Source organism: Nymphaea colorata, chromosome 5, assembly GCF_008831285.2.
Source record: "Nymphaea colorata isolate Beijing-Zhang1983 chromosome 5, ASM883128v2, whole genome shotgun sequence".
Classification (NCBI taxonomy): domain Eukaryota; kingdom Viridiplantae; phylum Streptophyta; class Magnoliopsida; order Nymphaeales; family Nymphaeaceae; genus Nymphaea; species Nymphaea colorata.
This window is the reverse complement of record NC_045142.1, coordinates 204781-224516: the sequence shown is the minus strand read 5'-3', so window position 1 is coordinate 224516 and position 19736 is coordinate 204781. Positions and strand designations below refer to the sequence as shown.

The 19736-nt window shown below is 43.7% G+C and overlaps 2 protein-coding genes across 10 annotated transcripts; both read left to right on the top strand.

The window, feature by feature from the left end:
- The first annotated feature begins 600 nt into the window (after positions 1-600).
- LOC116255167 (pleckstrin homology domain-containing protein 1-like) lies at positions 601-1503 on the top strand. Its single transcript, XM_031630945.2, has one exon. The coding sequence runs from the start codon at positions 759-761 to the stop codon at positions 1188-1190; it is 432 nt and encodes a 143-aa protein (XP_031486805.1). The 5' UTR covers positions 601-758; the 3' UTR covers positions 1191-1503.
- A 150-nt stretch (positions 1504-1653) lies between these two features.
- Positions 1654-11441, top strand: LOC116255166 (uncharacterized). 9 transcript variants are annotated; one of them, XM_031630944.2, is made up of 6 exons: positions 1654-2060; positions 6306-7194; positions 7387-7411; positions 7505-7662; positions 7737-8258; positions 8713-11441. In XM_031630944.2, exons 2-6 carry the CDS (start codon positions 7153-7155, stop codon positions 8890-8892), a joined length of 927 nt encoding a protein of 308 aa, XP_031486804.1. In that variant the 5' UTR covers positions 1654-2060; positions 6306-7152; the 3' UTR covers positions 8893-11441. The 9 variants fall into 9 exon arrangements, 7 of the variants coding, with proteins under 7 accessions (XP_031486804.1, XP_031486799.1, XP_031486802.1 ...); XM_031630942.2 differs by lacking the exon at positions 1654-2060 and adding an exon at positions 4877-5010; XM_031630943.2 differs by lacking the exon at positions 1654-2060 and adding an exon at positions 5029-5209.
- Positions 11442-19736: the final 8295 nt, after the last annotated feature.

Genomic DNA, 19736 nt, shown 5'->3' with positions numbered 1-19736 from the left:
GAGGATGTCGCTAGTGTATGTGAAGTTCTCCAGCTACGTCAACACATGCTCCATGACCTTAAGTTACGGATTAGCAATAGAAGTGCAGTTACACACAATAATAATATACTTTAATATTATATAAAAAACACGTCTTAAATTACATGTAATTTAAATGCATGGGTTATTTATTGCGAGGCAATTCGAAAAGGAAAACACTGGAACATTGTTCTATGCAAAGAACTGACCTGCAGAATCAAAATGTCAAAAAACAACAATGGGATAGAGCGAGTTCAGAATGAATGGTGCAACATGAAACCTATTAAAGCATCGTTCCGAAAAGTATGATTCATAAAGCGCAAACAATGTAGTAGTGTGAGTGTCTACCTCAATTGCTATAGAATCAAATCATGTGTTAGCGTTGCTGCTGTTGTCCAACAATATCCACCCGAAGCTTGCTTTAAAATTTAGAGATCAAAAATCTTCAACACGCTTCCAATCCATAAATCTCAATCAATCAAGTCAGCAAAGGGGAGAAGAACCGACTTAATATCGATTATTAGTTTTAAGACGCAGCTTGAGCGAGGCCACTGGGTCCCCGGCCCGGATTCGGGAGGGAGAGAAGATATTTTCGTAATTTTGGGGGGACATGGCAGGCAGGTGCCATTTCCTCCCGTGGTGAGGATGTCAACGAAGACGGAGAAGGGGGTGCCCTGCGGGAGGAGTGTGATCTGATTGCCCTCTTCTAGCGAGCTAGAGGGAAAAGGAGGAAGCGGGCGATGGCGAGCCTGCTGGGATGGTGGAATCGCGGGGAGGAGGACTATGGGGTGGACTTCTGGACGAGCCCCGAGAGAGCAGGGTGGTTGATGAAGCAGGGCGAGCATATCAAGACGTGGCGCCGCCGGTGGTTCGTTCTCAAACGCGGGAAGCTCTTCTGGTTCAAGGAGTCGCAGGTGACGCGCGCCTCTCGCCCCCGCGGCGTCATCCCCGTCAGCACCTGCCTTACCGTCAAGGGCGCCGAGGACGCCCTCAACAAGCCCTTCGCCTTCGAGATCTCCACCAGGACCGACGTCATGTACTTCATCGCCGACTCCGAGAAGGAGAAGGAGGACTGGATCAACTCCATCGGCAGATCCATCGTCCAGCACTCCCGCTCCGTCACCGATTCCGAGATCGTCGACTACGATTCCAAGCGCACCGCCGATGCCTAGCCGGCGACCGCATCCCACGATCCCCCAAGAGGCTTCTGAAGTTCTCTATCTCTCCGGTCAATTTATCTAAGAATCTCCGTTAAGCAGAGCTCTTGGTTTGGATGGACTTCATCTTCCGCTTTTTCCCTCCGATTCTCTGGTGTTGTTTCCTGCGCTTCCTCTTTTCCTTTCCCCTTTTGCTCTTGAAACCTTTGTTTTTTCTCTGCTCTGTAATTTTGGATCTCCTCATCTGTATGTACATGCCCTTCTGCCTCCGTGTTGAATCTGTAGTGCAAAGTCACACTCTCCGTCTATAATTTTCCCTGTTTTCTCATGTGTACGCCTCTTCTGCTGCTCCATGTGTGTTTCGTTGCGAGTTATTGTTCCTCTTTTCATATATATTGTTGTCTATTGCGTGAAGATAAATTTCGACTTTCAGGTGTCCATACTTCTTCTTTTCCCTTTCCCCCTAGCTGTTCTCTCGACTGGTTCTTTTCATTGTCTTGCTATTCCTTGCGTGATTGCATTTTCAGACGAGTTATTTTCTCTCGTATAAACGATTTGATGGTACAAAGTTCCTTTGAAAAAATAGCTCTCCACGGTTCTTCTGAAGAGCGTTGAGACATCGCCGCAAGGCGCAAGGACTCGCCTATGACTTTTGCAAGGCAAATTCAAAGGCTTCAAAGCTTATCCCGTATTGAAATTTATTTGTAGACCACTGGTGGATGTGAAAGCTGCCACTGTAAGTGAACAGTAAACTGATGTTAAGTGAACTGTAACCAAGGCGCCAAGCTGCAGTACTCTCCCACCAGCTGCGTGAAAGAGACTCCACCAAATACATGACAATTTCCTTGAAGCTGCTCAAAGTGACACCTACATTCGACCAAGAAGGTGAAAATCCTTTTATTGCCATTTTTCTTTATAAAAGAAAGTCATGGCAAAAGCATCAATTTTTAATCGCGTTGCTTGCTGAGAATGATCAGTAATTGCATCATCTTGTTGGAAACTAAGTAAACTGCATCCCATCTTGATCCCTCTTCGATAAACCTTATAAATCCTTGCCGGCACAAAATCCTACTAAAAAGAATGTACCTTAGGGTCCATCTCAACTAACTTGACCACTCTTGAATGAAGTTAACACTTCATTGCCGAGGCAGAGTTCAAACCAGAAAAATGTAGATTTGGATATAAGGAATGCTTGCCTTTCATGTTGGTTTTGCAACACGGCTTTGGGGCAAGATACACTATTTCTGTCCTAATGACATTTATTGTTATAAGAACTTTTTGCTGTCTTCTTCAATTCTTTAATCTGTTATGTGTTTATTAAGAGTATTCAAGTCCTTTTCTTATTTATTTACATTCACGAATTGCCATTATTTGCTTGATATGTTTTTCATTGTCTTATTTATATACTCCTAATATGCTTCTGCCAGCATATTTGGAATTTTCTCCTCCATCCCTCAATTGCTTATTCATTCTTGGTATCTAAGCTTCCAAGTAATGTAGTCTTCTGGAAGCATGAACGAATGTACATTTCATGGCAGTCCATCTCGTGGTTATTTTTGGAAGTTGGAAGCCCATCTTCCTCGTATCAAATTTGATTGGTTGGAAACTTACGGTGTGCAATCCTATCCTTTCATAACCAGTTGAAGGGTTATCTTGTCTAGGAGAAGTTGCAGCTTGTTGGATTTGCTAGGACAGATATCACAAGCGACATGGATCAAGTTGGTCCTTTATTTGCTTCCTCAGATCCTAGTAAATGAAGTTATCTGTTGATGTCACACCGTTCTTTTATGAGCACAGTTAGTCAGAGCGTCATGATCTGTCATTTTTATAAATTAAAACGAATTAATTTTTTATATGTTCCAGTTGTCGTGTTGGTAGTCTGCAGCCATAGGATCTATCCATCTTCTTCTCATTAGAAAAGATAGCTATTCCTGCTGTTCAGGCTCCATCTTTGATCACAACAAAAATTTTGCGTGGGGTTTCCTCCATTTGCACGTTAATATTTCAGTCAACTTTTAGTAGTCTAAGACTCGTAACTTTGCCCATTCTTGCGTCCGATAAATGATACTATTTTAGACGCAAGGTTGTCAACGTTCATGACAGCAGCTTGTAGTGATTTGCCTTTGCAATACTCCACATGACCTTTCGTATTTACTATTGCCAAAATTGAAATAATCTCCTGGTCATTAGTTTCTTAACCGTTTCTGTCGGTGAATGAACAACGAGAGCAACTCCCGACAGGTAAACGTTGCAGTCAAGCATAGGTCTTACTCTCTTGCCAGTGGTTTCAACTTCATCAGAGGAGGTTATTTTTCGGAATTTATAGGCTTATTAGACGATTTTATCTGGGCTGGAGGTCTCTTAAATGCTTTTTGTTTTTTCCTTCATGTGCATGATCTGAATCGCTCTTACTTTTATATTCAGATATTCTGCATAAATGATCTTTCTGATGGTCTTTCAGCAATCGACTTCACTTCCGCCATATCCTGCATAAATGATCTTTCTGACGGTCTTTCAGCAATTGACTTCACTTCTGCCCTCTGATACTAGTAACTTCTGTTTTAATGTGATATAATAAGGAAAAGATTAGACATGATTAAATCTTGAAGGGGCTTGTACGTATACCACATAAGGTAACGAGATTTTCTTTTCGTCTCTACCTTTCTCGGAGCAAGAATGACGATTCTAGTTAAAAGGTGCTGTATTGTTGGCTATGAACCTATGATCTTCGTATGCTTGAGAAAGAGGACAAGTTTGCGCATGATCTTTCTGTGCTTTCGTTGCTGAAGTTGTGTGGTCGTTTAATATATTCCGGTGTGTGGTGTGCGCGTCCAAAAATATTAGTTTGTTTGCCTCAAATCTTCCAAATACGGGTGGTTAAGACTTAATTTTCCTTACGGCGCTAGCAAATAATTTATTGGAGAATTTAAAGGACTATTATGTGATATTGTACTATTCATGGTCACAAATATGCATTATGCTAGAAGTTATCGTTTTCAATAATGTCCCTAGGGTGTGGTTCATGAGCATGGCATTTTTCACTTGGGATGAAGAATGTTCGTAGCGTCAAACATAGGTAACGTCTACGGTTCCCATTTCCGTATAGAAAGAGGGTGATAAAAGTTAAAGATATTTTTTTTCTCCCCTTCGGATGACTGTAGAGAAGTTAGGGGGTGCTCCAGGGTAGGGTAAGTTCTCCAGCCATTGTAGAAAAATTGAAAATACATCCTTCTTGTCCCCAAAGGAACAAGATTAGGTTGAAGTAATCGAGTCAAGTTCGTTCTTCACCGTGCAGGGCAACATGATAAAGCTTTCACCTTCGGTGAAGTAAAACTGTAAAAACAAAAAGGGAAAAGGAATGAACTGCGTTCAGTTGCTTGATCACGCACGATTATGATCATTTTTATAATATTGGAAACTGCTCTTACTTCAGGACAAAAAAAAAAAAAAACCGTCACGAGATTTTCATACTTCATGGCGTAATAGCTTATTTCAGAGCTACGGCCCCTTTTTTGTGCTGGCAAACAAACAAGCTTCGAGCCAAAAGCAAATATGGATGTGAAAGAAATTGTATTTCTGTTGGAAAAGAAAGCCTGTCTGAAACATGCGAGCCCACCACCAGCATACGAAGAGGTCGTGCTTTTTCCAGGGGCTGCTCTTGGAGGGGCAAGTTCTACAGTTTCAATTTTCAAATGGAAAATCAACCAAGCACAAAGGCGTAAGCGGCATATTTTTTTTTTTTTTATTTTCCATTGGTGGAGGAAGACCGGTGACGTCAAAGTTGTTAGTAGAGCACAGAAGGCAAAACGGCACAAGTGGTGCATCCTCTTGGCAGGTGTGCAGAGCATTTCTCTTCTGTCATTGTTTGTTGAATACTTGAAGCTCTCGACTGCGCTGCGTATGATGGTGCAGTCGTGGTATGATTGGCGGCATTATAGGCCCTTTCTCCCTGTTGCCCTACTGACTAGTTTCTGGCTTCCTCTGCGTTCACAGCCTCACTTTTTCCACGATAAAGCTTGTGGACTCCGTTTCAGGTGTTTATTTACATTGTGTAAATGCCCTTTTCCTCCTCACCGGAATCACGAAATACCATTCACCAGAGCTCTGGAGAGAGAGAGAGAGACACTATTCGAATTGCTCGTATTATTGATAGATCGCTCGCTCTTGTGAAAGATTCTACCGGATAATAGACATGAGGGGAAGGTAGAAAAAGACAACATTGATCTGGAGAGCCAAATGAAGCACATCCACCTCACTAATTTTCTGGAGTTTTCTGTCCACCAAAACCACGGCGCAGGGACGTTGAGGCCAGAAAGCACTGGCCTTCGACCCCACATCTGGACGAGTGCCTCTCTCTCTTCCCCTCCCTCTCCCTCTCCCTCTCTTTTCCCCCTTGTTGTAGGCTGAGGAACACTAAGAAGTGTGACTGTTCTTCCTCACGGTTGCTCCGTCATCAAACAGTAGAACCCCAAACGAGGGGGAGACTGAGGACGAAAAGAAGGGGAGAGAGCACCCACCTGAGGTGGGTGCTGAAGGCGTAGCCTCTCGCTCTCTCTTGCGTTGCGTTTCTTCTTCAACTGTTTGAAGGACGCGAAGGCGAAGAGGAAGGGTCGTTCCATGGAAACTATGAGTGGCTGCTGTTGCTCATCAAAGAGCCTCTCCCAAGTCCTCGAAAGTGATCGGCTTGCCCGATCGACCTCGCCCTCCCTGACTCGAAACCTCAGAATTCGTGCTTTGCGTAGCTTCCTCTTTCCAAATATTCATTCTTTCGGGGCCATTCCTCCAGACCGGTGCCTACGTTTGGGGCCTTTTCGTTCATCTTCGCCGCATTCATCCTTACCTTCTTCTCCTGGTCCGTTGCACCTGAACAAGGTGCAGTGTCTTCTCCTCCATGAAGTGTTGGCCATCTGAATTATCTCCTTGTTGGCATGGTGGAAGATTATTTTATTGGTCTTGTTTTTATTCGGAACTCGTTCGTGCTATGCTTTACTGTTCAACAAAAGATATTCAGAAATCACGATGCTACCTTTACACTTTTCCTTTTATGTTGCCATTCTGTAATATTTTAGCAAATCACTCTGTTAGAGGTAAACTTCTTCGAAATCGTTTGAATCTTTTGTTGGTTTTCAGGATCGATCGTGGATCTGGTGCTTAGAAGTAGGAAAATGAACGATACATTTTCTTTGAATTGGAGATTGAGATTTAGCTATTTCTTTCCAAAGCATTTTGTGAAGTAGCACACTTTCTGTATTCATAGGACTTCTGCAGATCTTCTTGAACTGATGCACTCATCACATGCAAGGCTATTTTGAACTTCGAACACTGCTGGGAATGAGAATCTTGACAGAATGATGATTCAGCTCTTGACTGATTGAACTCTTTGTGTTATTGGACCTTTTAGTATTCATGGGGCAAACCAACCAAAATCTTGTCATTCAATAGCTGTAAGAATGGCTGAACATAGTGGAAAAAAAAGCTAGGGATACGTTATGTTTATTTCGGATATTATTGGTGGGAAGTGGGAAGTGGGAAGGTGGGAATTCAACTATTTATCGACAATGGTGATAAAGCATATAATCCTTCAGGTCGGAGCTTAGGTATATCTGGCAGAAGCAAGAGGGACGCAGCAGTGGATAAACTGGAGTTTGGAATTCTGCAGCCCAATAATGTGGTAAAGCATATGCTATAAACTCCAGGCTGGAATGAGTGCATCCATACATCAAGAGTGAAATTGTTTTGCTGTGCCAGCTATCAAAGATTCAAATGTTTACGCTAGAAAACATGTAGTTGATGCTCTCACTTGCTACAACCTGGCAAGTGGCAGCAACTGGTTTTGAAGTTCAACACCGGTGCATGAGATGAGCCTGCAGTGAAGATTTATGGGCTGGCATATCTTTATCTGTCAACGGGGAAGATTAAGGCATGAAAAGAAAGGAGTATGTAAGATACTAAGATCTGTTTACTGGGTTGTTGATTCATGACTTCAGTGAAGGGATTTACACTTGTCAAAGTGATTGATGTAAGTGGTGAGCTGTTTGTAAAATGTAAAGTGATAGAATTGATGCTCTAACTTGTTGTTCCCTTAGATTTTGGTTCATATTTATTCTATGATTTTTTCTTTGTGTTCATTATAAAAGCCTTTGATAGTTTGCAGTTCTATCATTGCTCATTATATATTTTTTTCGTCCTTTTGGTTATTGTTTTCCCACAGGTTGGCTTTGGTGCTCCTGAAGCAAGTAGGACACACTTACATCTGCTAAGTAGAATTTGATTTTCAAGTATATCCCTTTCAGTCGGTTAAACATTGTTTGTCTATTTATGACTATCAGGGAACATGACTGTTTGTATCAGATTTGTTTTGCGAAAGAAATGTTTATTTGGCCAACAGTTTTTCTTGGTTGGTGAAGATCCAATATTTGGTTCATGGGACCCATCTGCAGCCATTCCTATGACTTGGTCAGAAGGCCATATTTGGACAGTAGAACAGGTAAGAAGAAAAAAATTCTACCTTGTAGTGAGCTCTCTCCTGTTGTTAGCTAATGGTTGCATATATTTTAACAGAATATCCCTATTGAGAGTAAGACCCAATTCAAGTTTATACTGAAGGGAGGATCTGGAGAAACTGAATGGCAACCCGGGCCGAACCGAGTTCTAAAACTATGGATAACCAAGGGTACTATTATTATAGAAGAAGATTGGGATTCTCCTGAACTCCAAAAAGCAATAGAGGAATTGCCTGAGACTGAATTTACCCAAATGCTTGCAAAACAAGAGGTGAAGGCTATGCCTAAAAGGCGTAAGACCGTGATGCAGGATTCTGTAGAGAACAGTGATGACGCCCTCCTAGTTCCAGGTCTATCTGTGGCTGAGGGCCCTGAGGCCAGGAAGGCCATGATAGATGACTTCATAGGGAACACTGAAGGTCTTGTTCTAGTTCCAGGATTGTTATCCAAGTCCATATATAGTGCTACAGAGCCTTTTGAACAAGATCAAAGAAATGCTGGAGCCGAAGTCGGTGCTGTTGTTGAGGATCAGTCATTTTCTAATGACCCAGTTATTGAAACTGATAGCAGCAAACCAGAGGTAAACGTTTAATAATGTGAAACTCCTAACGTATATGCTCTTGGCATGAAATAGATCATCATGGTAGATTTGTCTTCCCATTTCTAAACATAAAAGCTGGTGTTACTTGCGTATCTCATGTCTTGCTGATTTGTGTGAAGTGTCTAAGTTTGTCTCTGAGCTTGAGGTTTCTTGTCCAATGCAGAACAGCATGAGTTTTGGTTCACCTGCGGTAACTTTTACAGTTTCTCAAAAGCTAGTCATTCCAAATCCATGTGAATGACCTATCTTTTCTGTTGTAATTTTTGTGTTTTAGATTCACTAGTTCTTCTGTTTCATAGTTATTCAAATGATATTTCTGTGCTTTAGAAATCAACCTGCATGAAGCATGTATTTATTGGCCAGTAACGTGCATTGACATTTTTTTTTCGTGTATTTAATATCCAAATCAATCCCTTGAATGCACATAGCACAGCCATCTACCGGAAAGTTTGGCAAAGAGTTGAAAGTGATGAGTGGCCAAGGAAATGTGGAAAGAGGAGCAGTTGACATTCCACTGGCTGCTGCTATCCTGAAGAATGACATTGAGTGGGGTCTCCGAACCTGTCTAGGCTATTTTGCGGTTTTGATTTCTATCATAGGCAACTTTGATTAAACCAGGAAGGAAAAGAATCTGCGGTATTCCTGCTGCAGAAGTTCTGAAAATCATCACTTCAGTTAGCATGATGCAAAATGATGAAATATTTCTTGGTCTGGCGGTCATTCCCGTCTTAAGCTTGTATTATATTCTAAATTACTGCACATGTAAGAGCTATCGATGACGTTTAATCATTATTGTGGACATAAAACAGGAGCTGGAGGAATTTCATTAGCCATTTGTATGTTTACATTGCTTTCATTTTGAAATTAATTGCTGATTTCCTCTTGTGAAGCTAATCCTGTTCAGGCATCCTATTATCTGCATAGCACGGATTTTTTTGTTAAAACTGGTAATCTTTATTACTGGTTGGAACCATGGTTTGGATTCCAGATTATCCGACTTATTCTAGTCAAATAAGTGCAACCATATTCATCAAGTCAGTGACTATTTAAACGTCACAATTCGTGTTCACACTGCACATTGTTGAGCAACTATTGCGTTTTTGCCGCCTAAGTCAGAGATGGTATATGCGTGTGCGTGGGCCATGCGAGCTGGGAGAAACAGCAGTTTCATTGCAACATGCAATAACCGTCCAAGTTAAGCCATAAATAAGCGCTTGTGTGGATCCACTCACTCACATTTCTCCTTTGGAAGTTCAAGTTGCCAGTTGATGCAGCCAAAGCAAATCTATGGATGTACTTTTCATGTTTTATCTTCAATTTCTTGGAATCCTACATATGCCCATGAGGGAAAGAACCAATAGATTTCTTGAAATAGAAGCTTATGCTTATTGTTTTCGCAATATTAGAAAGGGCTAGTTTATGTAAAAACTAATGTCCGAATGTGATGTCTAAACATCTCTAAACTTGTGGTTATTGCTATTATTGTTATTATTATCGACCAAGAGAGCCTGACTCAAGGCGTAAGCGTTAACGGTGCGGGGTCTATCTATATGGTGCATCTCCATCAGGGACCTCTAGTTCTTAGGTTTTTCCAGAGAGCAAGGTTCACGAAGATGACACGGTCACTACTTGCTAGTGAGTAACTTGTAATTCTCGTCCTTCTTCTTCGAAACGGGCATTTGGCTGAGCTTTGGACCGAATTTGATGAGGGGGTCAACCCAAGCGTCTTACTTGGTTGGTTGTACCTACTCAAAGACGTAGCGCTTCCAGAGCGAGTCTCATGGCGGGACAGACTCTTCGGCTTTTATTGCAGTGCCTCGCAGAGAGTACGTGGCCTCGTCTCATCCACAGAGTCCTTCACTGCCGAATAAGAAGGTCCTCCCATACTCCGCCTACTGTCGGGGCTATGGTGCTTCCGTGGTGGGATGTCCTTCTCACAGCGAATGTGGACTTCTCGGGCCGAAGCTCGAAAGCCTTCTCCTCCTCCCCCGGCGCCCTGCTCCCTGGACCATTGCGGTTGCCTGCACTTCCTTCCCTCGGTTGAAAAATGCTTTGCAGACAGCGGAAGGAACCAACAACGGCGGGTAATCCCTCCCTCCTCCTCCTCCTTTCTCTTTCCCTTTCTGTTCACTCCTTTCTTCTTTTTCAGTTTTCTGCTACTGGATTTCAGCAATTTACAGCCCAATTTGCATATTTAAGTATAGCATCTTTGCACTTGGTGTTCTTTCTCGAAGGGGGAAAAATTTCCCTCTTGGAACATTGAAGAAACCTATCTCATTGTGTTATCCGACTTATGGTACGGATAGACGAAATTGCCTCCCCTCGAGTTTAACTGATTAGCTTTTTGGCTGTCAAGTAGCCGTAAAAGTTCAGTCATGGAGGCATAGAACAATCTGTGACGGACGAAACACGGGAATGCAACGAGTTCCATGGTTGTAATTCTAAGACGCGCTGCCACATGATCCGTTTTCTTCTTTCTCAGTTTAATATGTTGGAACCTTTTTCTTCTTTCTTGTCATGTGGGCAAGTTTCGCCAATCTGATTCATTTGAGGCTATTCTAGCCCAAAAGTTTCTTGAACGATTGTAACCTGGGCTGCCTTCTTGTTTTTAAGGCGATGGTCCTAAATTTTCTCTCTTCTTTCTGCATGCATTAATCTGGTTTTGGTTAATGTCTGGAAATGTCTTTACCTGCCGTCATATATTCAGCGGCAGATTCCTGCCTGGCCCTAGGCTGGGCTTCAGCTTAACCTCAAGGAACCATGCATAGGCTCTATTGCAAGCTTTCTGGATGCATGCATTAAGCATAAATTTTTTCCATTCCTCCATCTGGCCAGGTTTTTCCTGTGTTGCAGGTGAAATAGACTGCCAAATAGTGCGGTTTGCCTGTCATTCTTTTGGTTAAGATGAAAGACGTTTCTTGCCACTGTTGGGAACATTACATGAAGGAGAATGCGGGGCTCACTGCAAGTTAGAAGCCAAAACAAGAGAAGTGAAAAGAAGGAGCAAGAAAATGAACTTGCAATTACTCTAATTCAAAGTTCAAATCACTTCAAATGGCAGCGGCGACCAACTTGCTAGAACCTGTAGCGGCGGTTTTCGTGTGTATATAGACCCAGATGTATAATTTTGCCAACGTAACTTGCAGAGTTTGCTTTTAACCATGCAATTCTTTAAAGGGTACCAAAAATCGGGTAACAGAAACAAGTAACTCTCAACGTTTACAGATTTAATGTCTTAAAGAGTGTTTTTTTTTTTTTTTTTTTTTTTTAAGGTGTATTATGGTGCTTATTCAGTTCATCTCTACCACCAGATTGAGTGAGATAGCGTTTTTATGCTACGACTCTGTCTTTTCACGTATATATATATATATATATATATATATATATATATATATAGAGAGAGAGAGAGAGAGAGAGAGCGAGTGGATATCGTGCCCCGCTTCAAAATTCATCAGAGCAGTTCAGCCAACACAGCAGAAGGAAACTTAAAGATATGGTCTGCCTATTTGTTTGTTTAGAAACAAGACATGGATTATATCGTCCGTCGTTATATAAGAAGGAAAAACATCATCGTGTATCTTTAATAAAAAAAAAATAGAAGATAATGTTTTAACTGATAAACTACTTTGAATCCTGTATGCACATTCTATGGCACATGGGAGGGCTTGGTGTCGAGTTTTTTTTCTCATTAATGGCTTACTGTTAATATTGGCCAGCATTAGTAGCCAACCAGCTAGAAAAAGAAAAAATGGTGTATAAGTAATGTGCTGATACTGCAACAACATGAGAGTACTACATGGGCATAGTCAATAAAGAGAAGTTGCCGTGTTGAGAGCTCTCCAATAGCTATAAGGTAATCTGTTCCACAACCCTGTTGTCTGCTGCCTAAAAACCTTTTAAGCAGATGGTTTGTACAGGATGGGAGTCCAGCTATATCAAGCAAGAGTCGAAATCAAACGCTTCCTTTTGCCTTGTAACCTATTGGTAAGTGGAATGAATGCGTTTGTCCCTTCCACTTGTTGCATTGATCGTGTTTTTCTGATTTTGAGGCATTCTCTCGGAGATCAGTGCCATCTGCAGCGTCATTTCCTGATCATATTTTGTAGAGGGAAACTGTCCAACCAGGGCATGCATATTATCATCCGCAATTTTTCATCTGAATCGACCATTCGCCTCGCTTGCCTTCTTGCCTGTGCGTCACCATCAATGTTGATAGTGACAATTGATTTTTTCTTTTTTCCCGAAAACGGGGGATAAAGGCATAAAGCAGTAGAAAGCTGAAAAATGATGGACAGATTTCAGGTGGCGATTGATCGCAACATCACTCAAGAGAAACTTTGTGACAATAAAGAGGCGTCATCGAGCAGTAGCAGTTTGTGGTTTTGCGACGATCGGAATCTTCATACGTTCCCAAGCATTACGACATTGGGAAAACAAAGTGGCGTAGCTCTCCTTGGCCCTCCAACTTTACCTGAAGATAGAAGGATTGGAGTCAAAATTTTCAACTCTTCAGTATGAGCTCCTCCGTTTCTGTCGATGATTCGTGCTCTACGGCGGAGAACTAGGCAACCGGTGGACCGGTAAAAGCTAAAAACGACCACCGGAGGTTGACGAGCCTCAGTTGTCTGCCTTTCTCCTTTTTGAACCATAGGATTCATTAATTGTCTCCATTTCAGCATTCTATTTTCTTCCACGTGAACCACTCTATCAAAACCTGACAAAGGACCTCGTCTTAATGAAGTTGCACATGCGAGAAACGGAGGTTATTTGTATGGCAAGCAATTGCTTGAGCTGGCTCTGTCATAAAGATAGAATCTGATCATCGGAAGCAAATGGCATCAGGTGTACAAGCGGAAGTTACTTTGTACACTTTTGAGCTCATTTCCGAGCGTGTCGACATGATTCAGAAGATGCTGTTTCCATATAAATCGGGTGGAGAAGTCTAAAAAAAGAGTGAGCGTCAAGCCAGGGAAGGCCCTGAATTTAGTGCCATAACGGCTCACCTCAAATGCCACTTATGTCTAACAGGATCCGACCGACCACCATCGACGGCGTTTGGCCGGGCCTACCACAATTATTTCCTGTATTGGCATGTTCCGTTGCCCCGGCAAGACGATCTGTTGTCTTTTCAAACACAAATGAAAAGATTCAGAAACTTTTTGTATCTGCAACGTATTTTTTGTACGGTTCTTCAATATTTTCCACCGGAAAATTCAAAACTTTTCGACCTGGATTTATGCATTTGAAAACATTACGGGAACTAGAACGATTTTCCTAGTGAGGATTTTTCTATAACCATATTCCAAATCTCAGTTTGTATCTTGCAATGGAAACTGATGCGTATTGGCCTTGCCTCAAAAAGAAAAGAAAAAAACTAAAGTTTGAAGATGTACATATAACGCTACATCTCAGCCGACATGGGCCGATTCAGCTTCATATCGATCTGCAACAGTACTTTACTCAGCATTTAGCTAAGTTAGATTCGTGTCCATCCGTGGTCGTGGGCCTGTGGACGTGCAGTGTTCCTCTGTGTCTGGGAGTCTGTACAGTCCTTTGCTTTGTTTTGCATTGTGCTTCCTTTGCTTATGTTGAGTCATTTGCTTATACATGTTTACTTGTAAGGGAGTACTCTCCCACCGGTCTAAGTGTCAAGTCTTGGGATTTCTTGTTTTGAGTGGTCGGCATGGGAATCCTGTAAGAGGCCTCGGCCATCCTACATAAGTAAAGTCGAGAGCATTCTCCTTACTTATCTTTCTCGTGATGTACTAATTCTTCAAGTGAATACATTGCGAGATTTCTTTATTCACAAGCATTCTTTATACACTTGTTTTCTCAAACTACTTTTGCGCCCCGTTCGGTGGTTTGAAGGCTTGCGGCAATCAGGTTCTTGCCGCGCCGCACGGGCCGAAGTTGTCAGCCCGTGACAACTGGTATCAGAGCCCAGGTTCGGCAATCTGGGGAAGCGGTTGGATAGTCGGTGTAGAACTACACGCCGACGATCGTTGATCGAAAGAGACCTCCGACGATCGTTGATCGAAGAGGAAGAAGCCCTGGCGACTCAATACAATCTGCGAAGTGCCAAGGGCAAGGGGGTAGCCCATTCTGATGAGATGGGTACATCCCAGGGTCAGGAAGACCTGACCGAGATGGTGAACAAGCTGGCTACCGACGTAACTACTCATGAAGAAGCGTTGGGTAATGCAGTTGAGTCCTTCGGAGAAATGAATGACGAAATGAAGGTACTACGGGAACAAATGGCCGACCTAGTGGCCATGAATCGGGCACTGACGGACACAGTGACCGCGTTACAGGCTGAAGTCAAGGAACTTCAGGTAAAGAACCACACACTACAGCGACAAATCTCTGTAGGTGGAGGTGACGATCGGCCAGCGAGGGTCGACGTTCAGAGACCAGCTAAATACAATGGAACTCGGGATAGTCGAGTGATCGACAACTTTTTATTTCAAGTGGAGTACTACTTGGACTTGCAAGGCGTTATGGGGAACGACCTTCAAGTCAAGACTGCGGCTATGTTGCTAGAGGGCGATGCTGTGGCATGGTGGAGAAGGAAAAGACTCGACATTCAAAAGGGGATCTGCACAATAGACACTTTCGATGATTTTCAGCGAGAGTTGAGAACTTACTTCATGCCCCCGAATGCGACACGCCATGCCTATCGGATGGTTGGTGAATTGAAACATACCGAATCCTTGCGAGATTACGTGAGGGCCTATCAAAGGCTGATGTTAGATGTGTCAGATATGCAAGAACAAGATAAATTGAACTGGTTTATTTTGGGACTTCAGTCGTGGGCACAATCCGAAGTGGAAAGGAGTAATCCGGAGACCTTGGAGGATGCTTATGTGGTAGCAGAACGTTTGGCTGATACTCAGCGCAAGAGCTACACTAACGCCTTCAAGCCATCGAGGAAGCCTGACCATGGAGGAAAGAAAGATGATCGAAGGGAACGGAAAGATGAACCATCAACTCAGCGCCAAGTCGAAAGAAGAACTTTCTTTCACAGAAACGACAACTCTCAGAATAGAGTGTTGAAATGTTGGTTTTGTGATGGCAATCACTTAGGAAGGCAATGTCCAAAGCATGGAAACAGGGACAATCAAGCAAGCTCTTCAAGGCAATCTGCTAATGCGGTACAAGGTGAAGAAGGGGAAGGACCAAAGATGGGTGCACTTCAACTTTTGAACACCATAAAAAGGGAGGAAAAAGTGAAGGTGACAACAACACCTTCTAACGATCTCATGTACTTAGAAATCCTGGTAAATGAAAGGTCTACCCTGGCTATGGTAGACACGGGAGCCACACATAACTTTGTCTCAGTTGAGGAGGCAAGGAGACTAGGCCTAACCCTTGAGAGGGGAGAGTTACGCATGAAAGCGGTAAACTCAGAGGCCAAACCCATCCACGGAGTGGCCCGAGATGCGGTTGTGAAGATTGAGAGTTGGTCAGGAAGGGCCAACTTCTCGGTGGTCCCGATGGATGATTTCCGGATGATCCTAGGCATGGAGCTCCTCAGTACTGCGAAAATTGTCCCAATGCCGCACCTACGCAGTATCAGTATCATGGATGAGAAGTCCCCTTGTATGGTTCCAGTAACATCGATAAAGAGGGATAAAGGAAAAGCCGCAATGATATATGCCCTTCAGTTGAATAAAGGCCTCAAGCACGGCGAATAACCGTACTTGGTGGCAATCAGGGAAGTGACTAATGACTCCCCTGGTTTGGTCCCAGAGGCGCTTGCGCCTGTCTTAGCGGAATTCGCAGGAACAATGCCCGCGGAGCTCCCTAGACGGCTGCCACCTCGACGTGAGGTGGATCATGCCATCGAACTCCTTCCTGGTGCCAAACCCCCGGCAATGGCACCATATCGAATGACCACTGCAGAATTAAGAGAACTTCGGCGACAGTTGGACGAGATGCTAGCTGGAGGTATAATCAGACCCTCCAAAGCTCCTTTTGGTGCACCAGTGTTATTACAAGCGAAGCATGACGGCTCCAAAAGGCTATGTGTGGATTATCGAGCGTTGAACAAGGTAACGGTGAATAACAAGTACCCCTTACCTTTGATTGCAGATCTGTTTGATCAACTAGGCAAAGCTCAAGTGTTTTCCAAGTTAGACCTCAGATCAGGATATTGGCAAGTTCGGATTGTTGATGGCGACGAGCCAAAGACCACTTGCGTCACTCGTTACGGTGCCTTTGAATTCTTGGTAATGTCGTTCGGGTTGACGAATGCCCCAGCCACTTTTTCGACTCTAATGAATAAGATATTCTATCCGTACTTAGATAAGTTCGGGGTAGTCTATTTTGATGACATTGTAGTGTACAGCAGCTCCATGAGGGACCATGTGGAACACTTGCGAACAGTGTTCAAGGTATTGGAGGAAAACGAACTCTATGTGAAGCGCGAGAAGTGCCTATTCGGCCAATCGGAAATCAGTTTTCTCGGTCACATTGTGGGAAAAGGTTAGCTGCGAATGGACATAGAAAAGGTGAGGGCAATTCGAGACTGGAAACCGCCAACCAATGTACTGGAACTACGTTCTTTTCTCGGTTTGGCAAATTACTATCGACGATTCATTGAGGGGTATTCTTTGATAACTGCGCCTCTCACTGATTTGTTGAAGAAAAACCGAACTTGGGCTTGGGAAGAGCTCGAAGAAGATGCCTTCGACAAGTTGAAGAGGGCCCTGACGCAGGAGCCTGTGCTCAGGTTGCCCGACCACACAAGGAAATTTGAAGTCCACACGGATGCATCAGATTTTGCCATTGGTGGAGTTTTGATGCAGGAAGGTCATCCAGTTGCCTATGAGAGTCGGAAGCTGAAAGACGCGGAGCGACGGTACTCCATGCATGAAAGGGAAATGACGGCCATTATTCATTGTCTTCGCATATGGAGGCATTACTTATTGGGGTCCCAATTCGTGGTAAAGACTGATAATGTAGCTACAAGCTACTTCCAGACTCAAAAGAAGTTGAGTTCGAAGCAATCTCGATGGCATGAATTCCTTGCAGAATTCGATTTTGCCTTGGAATACAAGGTAGGGAAGACAAACGTTGTAGCCGATGCACTGAGTCGGAAGGCGGAGTTGGCAGCTACCCGGACGGCATCATCCGAAGCGCAGCTCGAGGGTGCTCTTTTCGGGCGGATTCGAGAAGGCATAAAGCAGGACCCAGTGGCCAAGCACTTGGTCGAAACAACGGAGGCGAGAAAGACGCGACGATTTTGGCTACAAGATGGACTTTTGATGGCAAAGGGCGGATGATCATTCGTGCCCAGATGGGGCAATCTCCGACGAGAGTTGCTGAAGGAGTGTCATGACTCGTTATGGGCTGGCCATCCTGGCCAAGAGCGGACACTGGCACTGCTCGAACGTGGCTACTACTGGCCACAAATGCGCGACGACGTTGAAGCATATGTGAAAATATGCTTGATCTGTCAGCAGGACAAGGGAACAAACCAGAAGCCTGTCGGTCTTTTGGAGCCTCTTCCTATTCCAGAACGTCCATGAGAATGCCTCTCCATGGACTTCATCGTCAGCTTGCCCAAAGTTGACGGCTTCAGTTCCATCCTTGTGGTTGTGGATAGATTTTCAAAATATGCCACCTTCATCCCAGCCTCTAAAGAATGTCCCACGGAAAAGACGGCCGAGTTGTTCGTGAAGCATATTGTCAAACATTGGGGCGTGCCGAAAAGCATTGTCAGTGATCGGGACACTCGCTTCACAGGGAAATTTTGGCGCGAAGTATTTCGTTTGTTGGGTTCGGATTTATTATTCTCAACAAGTTTCCACCATCAAACGGACGGCCAAACTGAACGAATCAACGGATTGTTGGAACAATACCTTCGACACTATGTCAGTGCGAATAAAAAAGATTGGGTGAAATTGCTGGATGTAGCTCAATTTTGCTACAATTTGCAGAAGAGCGAGTCTTCTGGACATAGTCCATTCGAAATAGCCACTGGACAACAACCGTTGATGCCACATACCCTTGCAGCCTAAGAAAAGGGAAGACCCACTTTTGCCTACCAGTTCGTTCGCGATTGGCAGGACCAGATGAAAATGGCTAAGGCGTTCTTACACAAGGCCGCCAAAAAGATGAAAAAGATTGCAGATCGGAATCGAAGGCCAATAGAATTCCGGGTGGGTGATCAAGTCCTCGTAAAGCTCTACCCTGATCGCACGGGCATTTTCCGTGGTCGACACAAGTCATTGATCCGCAAGTATGAGGGACCCTTCACAGTGCTGAAGAGAATCGGAAAGCTAGCCTACAAGCTAGACTTGCCGCCAGACTTTAAGGTGCATTCAGTGTTCCATGTTTGTAACCTGAAGCCCTTCTATATCGATGAGGAAGACCCTGAGCGAAGCGTTCCAGAACGAGACCCGATCCTGCAGCGAGCCCCGCCGACCAAGCGAGCGGCGGACCGTCGGATGGAAGAAATTCTTCGGCACAAGACAAACTATTTGGGGGAGCCGAAGAAGTACCAAGTGAAGTGGATAGGCAAACACAACCCCACCTGGGAGTATGCATTCCGCATGAAGCAACGCTACCCGCTGGAAGTCAAGGCCTATCATGAAACTGCTGGCGCCGAGGACGGCGCTTAACTTGAAGGGGGGAGCCTGTTCCCCTGTGTCTGGGAGTCTGTACAGTCCTTTGCTTTGTTTTGCATTGTGCTTCCTTTGCTTATGTTGAGTCATTTGCTTATGCATGTTTACTTGTAAGGGAGTACCCTCCCACCGGTCTAAGTGTAAGTATTGGGATTTCTTGTTTTGGGTGGTCGGCATGGGAATCCTGTAAGAGGCCTCGGCCATCCTACATAAGTAAAGTCGAGATCATTCTTCTTACTTATCTTTCTTGTGATGTACTAATTCTTCAAGCGAATACATTGTGGGATTTCTTTATTTACAAGCATTCTTTATACACTTGTTTTCTCAAACTACTTTTGCGCCCCGTTCGGTGGTTTGAAGGCTTGCGGCAATCAGGTTCTTGTCGCGCCGCACGGGCCGAAGTTGTCAGCCCGTGACATGCAGACTGAAAGTATTTAATGGTTTGGCACGCGGTGTGACTGGAACGATGACGTTGAGTGATAAACACAAGATCTAAACCATACTTGGTGCCCCCCAAAAAAAACGATACTACTTTTTCTTTGTGTCCTACCACCGATTTTTCAATATATATATATATATATATATATATATATATATATATATATCACATATGCTCTCTCTCTCTACCAAGGTGAGCTGAATTATGAGAAATAAGATTGAGACTTGCCTAAAAATTTCAACTCCACCCTCTTTGCATTTTCAACTTATCACATGTACTTGCTAATAGTTATTTTTAATGGTTCCTTCTAAGTGTTGTTAATTGTAAATCTCTGTCCACTGGATGGAGTCAGGCATCTTTTGTCTTTCTCCAAGAGAGTCGGTTGAAGAC